The sequence below is a fragment of the Sinocyclocheilus anshuiensis genome, unplaced genomic scaffold (assembly GCF_001515605.1).
Source record: "Sinocyclocheilus anshuiensis isolate Anshui unplaced genomic scaffold, SAMN03320099.WGS_v1.1 scaffold35, whole genome shotgun sequence".
Taxonomy (NCBI): domain Eukaryota; kingdom Metazoa; phylum Chordata; class Actinopteri; order Cypriniformes; family Cyprinidae; genus Sinocyclocheilus; species Sinocyclocheilus anshuiensis.
Genome location: NW_015552558.1, coordinates 181,295 through 188,060, shown reverse-complemented (window position 1 = coordinate 188,060; position 6,766 = coordinate 181,295). Strand labels below are relative to the sequence as shown.

Sequence of the window (6,766 nt, the reverse complement as noted above, 5' to 3'; positions counted from 1 at the left end):
GCTGGACTACTGCAATGCTCTTCTGGCTGGACTTCCATCAAGCACAATCAAACCTCTACAAATGATTCAGAATGCAGTGGCACGACTGGTCTTCAATGAGCCCATAAGAGCCCATGTTACACCTCTCTTTATCTCCTTGCACTGGCTGCCGGTTGAGGCTCGCATCAAGTTCAAGACATTGATGCTTGCATATAGAACAGCCACAGGCTCAGCACCCGCCTACTTCCACTCACTACTACGAATCTACATCTCCTCCAGAAGTCTGAGATCCGCTAGTGAGCGACGCCTTGTGGTACCATCACAGAGAGTCTCAAAATCACTTTCCAGAACATTCTCATTCACAGTTCCTGGCTGGTGGAATGATCTTCCCACCCCTATCCGGAATGCTGAATCCCTGACAATTTTCAAGCGACAGCTGAAAACTCATCTCTTTAAACGCTACTTCACTTCATCTTAATAAAAAATAAATAAATAAAAAAAAACAATATATATATTATTTGATTTATTCCTTCCCTTTTCTAGCTTGTACTTATTTGAGCAATGCCTAAAACTTAGTATTTCAAGCACTTCCTGTGTCTGTTTGCCACTTTAATATGAATCACTTTATGTATTACCCAATTGTAAGTCGCTTTGGATAAAAGCGTCGGCAAAATTACTAAATGTAAATGCACTATATTATTGTTTTATGTAAAAGTGAATGCTAGGGTTGCCAGGTTGTCACAACAAAACCCGCCCAATTGCTACTCAAAACTAGCCCAATTGTGTTTCGAGGGTGGTCCCCCTTTAAAAATCGCGTTCTGGGGTGTAAAATACACGCTTTCAGTCTGGGTTCCCCAGGTAAATTCGCATTCCAGTGCCTAAATATGACGTTATTGGGGTCGCTACAACCCGCGACATCAAAAACAACCGCGGACTTGGCAACACAGATGGTAGCGCTCACTAACTTACTCAAGCACTCCTCTTTATGCCAATCACAACAGGCTTGGCCAGCTGACTAATCAGAGCAGAGTAGGCTTATGGAAGGGAGGGTTTTACAGACATTTCGCTCAGAACTGAATCGAACGAACCATTTCAAAATCATGGACAAATGACTCTATGTATAAATGTATATTCTGGGAAAATTACAGTGTTTTCTGACCTTAGATGCATTTAAACCTGTTGTAGGGGACTCCAAAACAATATTAGGACACTTTAAAAAACCATATGACCTGCTCTTTAAGCTTTAATTCAAGGGGTTGAACAAAAATATAAAATGCTTAGGAATTACAATTTAAAAAAAACAAAAAATTATTTTTAATATTTTGTTGAGAATCCTTTGCAGGCAATGATTGCCTTAAGTCTGGAACTCAATGACATCACCAGAGACTGGGTTTCCTCTTTTTGCTTTGCCAGGCCTTTACTGCAGCTGACTTCAGTTGTTGGTTGTTTGTGGGTCTTTCTGCCTTTAGTTCTGTCTTCAGCAAGACAATGAAATACATTTGCTGTATGTTTTGGGTCATTGTCCATTTGTACTATGAAGCGCCGTCCAATCAGCTTTGCTCCATTTGGCTGAAACTTGGCAGAGAGTTTATCCCTATACACTTCTGAATTATTCAGGATGCTTCTGTCTTCTGTCACATCATGACACCAGTAACCCAGTGCAACTGGAAGCCATGCATGCTCATGTCATCACACTGCTCCACCATATTTCACAGATGATGTTTTATGCTTTAGATTATGAGCTGTTCCAAGCGTTCTTTATACTTTTTTCTTTCCATCATTCTGGTACAGATTGATCTCCATCATTCTGGTACAGGTTGATCTTAATTTCAGCCGTCCAAAGAATGTTTTTCCAGAAGTGGACTGGCTTTTTTAGATGTTTTTCAGATGTTAGTCTAATCTGGCCTTGTTTGCACCTTGGTGAACCCTCTGTATTTGCTCACGTGAAGTCTTCTCTTGATTGTAGACTTTAACAGTGACATGCCTACCTCCTGGAGAGTGTTCTTCTCTTGGCTGGATGTTGTCAAAGGGTTTTTCTTCACCATGGAGAGATTCCTCCGATCATCCAGCACTGTTGTCCTCCGTGGACATCCAGGCCTTTTTATGTTGCTGAGCTCACCAGTGCGTTCTTTTTTTCTCGGAATGTACCAAACTGTTGATTTGGCCAAATGTTCCTGCTATCTCTCTGATGGATTTGTTTTGTTTTTGAAGCCTAACAATTGACAGTTTCATTTGTATGGAGGGCTTCTTTGACCGCATGATGTGGGTTCAGAGCAACAGCTTCTAAATGCAAATGGCACATTTAGAATCAACTCCAGACCTTTTACCTGCTTAACTGATGTAGAAATAACGAAGGAATAGCCCAGATCTGTCCATGAAACACCTTTTGAGTCAACTGTCCAATTACATATGGTCCCTTGAAAAAGGGGGAGTAACATATTAAAGAGCTATATTTCCTTAACCTTTCCTCCAGTTGTTATGAGAATACCCTCAAATTAAAGCTCAGAGTGTGCACTTTAAGCCCATATTCATTATATATCTTTAATTTGAATATGTTTTGGTCAGCAGCAAAAAAAATAAAAAATTGTGCCTGTGTCCAAATATACAGTGGGTACGGAAAGTATTCAGACCCCCTTAAATTTTTCACTCTTTGTTATATTGCAGCCATTTGCTAACTTTTTTAATAAATCTGCAAAAATGTCAACAATTCTGTTTTTTTCTGTCAATATGGGGTGCTGTGTGTACATTAATGAGGAAAAAAAATTAACTTAAATGATTTTAGCAAATGGCTGCAATATAACAAAGAGTGAAAAATTTAAGGGGGTCTGAATACTTTCCGTACCCACTGTATATGGACCTGACTGTATATTGATTATATTTTTATGTTATGGTCAGGTACTGAAAATCAACTGCTACAATTTCATAGTTTTCTTAATACAAGTGATGAATACTTACGTTTTACAGTTAATTATGATGATTCATGTCTTAGTCTTTTGGACATTCGTATTATTAGGGATGGCAAAAAATAATCACAGATCTTTACAGAAAACCCACTGACCGTAACACACTTTTGCATCAACAGAGTTACCATCCTACAACTTTTAAACATAGCTTGCCTATTAGTCATTTTAATCTGATACGCCAAATCTGTAGTACTGAAGAGTCATATACACAACAAAGTACTGATCTCCATCACCTGCTTTCAGATGGTGCAATGTTTACTACACAGAGCCTAGTTCACTGACAAGCTACGCAAAATCGCGTTCATAATCGCAGACGATTTAATTGCGAGATTATGAAGTTGAAGAAATCGTTCTGCGATTATGAAAGCTGTTTGCGTCGCTTGTCAGTGAACTACGGCTCTGTGTAGTAAATGCTGCTCCACCTGAAAGCACGTGAAAATACCACATTTAATAACATGTTTTTACTCCAAACTCACTTCATAACGTCAGTCGAGTGTTAAATAAATCCTTCTGTGAGATGATGTGGCTTCCAGTGTTGCCAACTGCTTTCAATTGAAAGTAGCTAAAACTGGTAGCTAAATGTCACTAGATGACACCATAATGGCAAATTAACTGATCTACATAAAGATGAATGTAGATCAGTGGGCAAGATGAGAACTTAGATAAGGTTTGTCCAAGAAATTGCTATATTTGTCCCTAAACTTTTGAAAAAAGTCTCAAAAGGGACGGGGAAGTCGCTAAATCTAGCTACAAAGTAGCTAAATTGGCAACACTGGTGGCTTCTTACACAGAATAAGGCATGCAACTAGGGGTGTGCCGGTACGAGTATCGGTACCGAACGGTTCACAGGGCAAATTCCAAATGGAAGTGATCATCCCTATCCCCTTGTGGGGACTTTGGAGTGTTATGAAGTTGATTTAAAATTCTTCATAACAAATTTTAAGAAGATAAAAGTTAAGAAAAAATGGAATTAGCCTGTAGATAGGCCTATATGCTAATTCTATATTTTCTTGCATTTTATTTGACTGGAGATCGAAATAAAAGAATTCCTGATATTCTTTAAAATGAGAGAAATCACTGACATAATTTAGGCTATAATTTCTTTGACTGCAGAAAAAAACGAAATCATTTAATTTGCAGTGTTAACTTATGAAATAAAAGAAAGACAAGAAATAAATCAGAACAAAAACAATTGAGATTTTTCTCATAATCCAGAAAAAAATATTTGACAAAATTACAAAACGAATGCTGAATGATGTTTAACAGTAAAAGCATCTCCACTGCATAGCCGCAATTGGTGGTGTCAGTTGCAAATATTAAAATGTTTAAAAAAATATTTGTGGCAAAGACTGGTTCTTGAATTCTAAGATTATTATCTTTAGACACCACACACTATGCGACTTTTTCTACCGACTGCAAACAGCGACTGAGCCCAACTGGAACAGAGCCGGTCCGACTGGGCACGATCCGTCGTTAAGACCAAATTCCATTAATAATCAGCCTGACAGTCGTGTAGAGTGTTCTTGGCTTTACTGAGCTGTTGCCTTTGAATGTATGTGTGTGTGCCTGACGAAGGTCTTTGACTGAAACATTGCCACTTTGAACTTTTTCTAAATAAAGGGAGAACAACAGTGTGCAGATCTTGTTTGTATCATTTGATGTACCCTTTGATCTTGCACCTGGCCAAGGCGCTTTGGATGTGCATACTTTGACCTTTTTTTGTATGTATCACTAGTATTTTCACCAGCTACAAAATAGTTTAAAGTCAGCTATTTCTATCTTTTGCTGTAGTGTGTCAGTAGGAAATATCAGTTTATATTTCCATTCATTCATTTTGCCATTAGTTGTAATAATCCAGTGAGATTTTTGTTTGCACAAGGAGACAGACTACAGCCAGTGCTCCACACAGACATCTGATCTCATCATCATCCAGTCTGACTGGAATGGCATGAAGAACAGAACAAACTGAGACAGACTAAATCCAGAAAAACTGTGGCATTACTGTCAATTACTGTTACTAATTAACCTAGAACAATTAATTCAAAATTGACCCATATCGTGAAGTTATTGGTGTTTCACAGCCCTAGAAGTCAGGTTCTACAGGCCCAAAATCTTATGCCTCACAAACGAATTTTTCCAGTCTGCTAATTAGACACCACCTTGGGCTGTTGACCACTTGACCACTCCAAATTCCCTGATACAATCTGTTCATCTTCATATTTGATCATACCTTCTTTACTGTACCAAGAACCTGGCAGATCTTGAAGATCTCATCCACCTCACTGTTGCCAGGAAACAGAGGTCGAAGTGTGTAGAGTTCAGCCATGATGCAGCCTACCGCCCAGATGTCTAATGGTGAGCTATACACTGGTGACCTCAATAACACCTCTGGAGCTCGATACCTAAACACAAACACATAAGACATAACTTTGAAATGCTCACATTTCAGCCAGTAGGGAAAACCATGGCCAGTTGGACACATTTACTCATTGTTCTTAAAATATAAAAGCTGAACAATGTATAATATATAGTAAAAATGTATAATATATGTAGTAAAAACTAACTCATTTGACTTTTACATTTTTTACATTTACATTTACAGTTAGTACCAGATAAAAGTGATTAATGGTACTACTGTTGGCACGTATCTTTTAGCATGTTTGCATGCTAAAAGATGCTTTTGCACGCTTTTAGCTGTTGGCATGTTTCTTTTAATCGAAGATAAAGGATTTGTATTATAATATTATACGATGCTCTCTGCCCTCACCTAATATTATGGGCATGTCTCAATACAAAACTTTTCTAGTTCCACAGCAGTAGAATATTTGGTAACACTTTCTATGAAGCCCGTATTTATAATACATTATAAGGGTATTCTTAAGGCATTATAATGAATGCATAATGCATTATAAAAAAACGTATAATATGTTATATCAACTCATGAATAATCATAACAACAATTATAATACATCATAATACTTACGTATTTGTGGTTATAAGTTTAAGAGTATGATTATTTATAACACACAATGAACACCATATTAAATCTACTTCATTTACAGTATAATGGACTGTATCATATCTTGACATTGTTTATTTAAGATCTGCACAGTATCTTACTACAGCTTGTGAGTGTTAGATGTTGAGTGTTAGTTTAGTGTTTCCCTGTGGAGCTAATGTTAATTAATTGATGTGAGCTTAATACACCAACTGAAAAAAATGCAATGTTTTATATGGTTACATTTTATTACAAAATGAACGATGTATTTATAGGATGCATAGGATGTATATTCTCTTTTTCACATAACTGTGTGTGTGTACATATATATACATATATATACACGCACACACACACACAGTCATGTGAAAAAGTTAGGACACCCTATTGAATTCCATGGTTTTCTGTATCAGGAGATAAAAATGATCTGGTCCTTGGAAGGTCTTAAAATTTGGAACTAAAGCCTCGGATGAACAATATCACATGACATAGCACACTGTGTCATTATTTATTTAAAGGGGTCATATGACGTTGCTAAAAAAGAACATTATTTTTGTGTATTTGGTGTAATGAAATGTGTTTATGCGGTTTAAGGTTAAAAAAACATTATTTTCCAATTTAGTATGGTAGAATAAGTTGACGTACTTGCAAAGACACTTATAGTCAGTTTATCTGTTGGTTGACCATCAAAATAAAGTGTTAGCATATATTTACAGTAGCAGACATACTAATACTCTAATGACCGCTTGATATGTAGTTGCAGAGTTACTTATCAACAGCTGTCTAAAGGGTACCATCAAAATAATCAAACTGATATTACAATAAA

The 6,766-nt window shown here is 37.0% G+C and overlaps 1 protein-coding gene across 6 annotated transcripts in view; it reads right to left on the bottom strand.

The window, feature by feature from the left end:
• Positions 1-6,766, bottom strand: part of mak (male germ cell-associated kinase) — a 72,735-nt gene that overhangs the window by 41,885 nt on the left and 24,084 nt on the right. For all 6 annotated transcript variants that reach the window (XM_016455282.1, XM_016455280.1, XM_016455284.1 and 3 more), the window contains one exon: positions 5,173-5,344. In XM_016455282.1, coding sequence (XP_016310768.1) covers positions 5,173-5,344 — 172 coding nt within the window. The remainder of the gene's footprint in view (positions 1-5,172; positions 5,345-6,766) is intronic.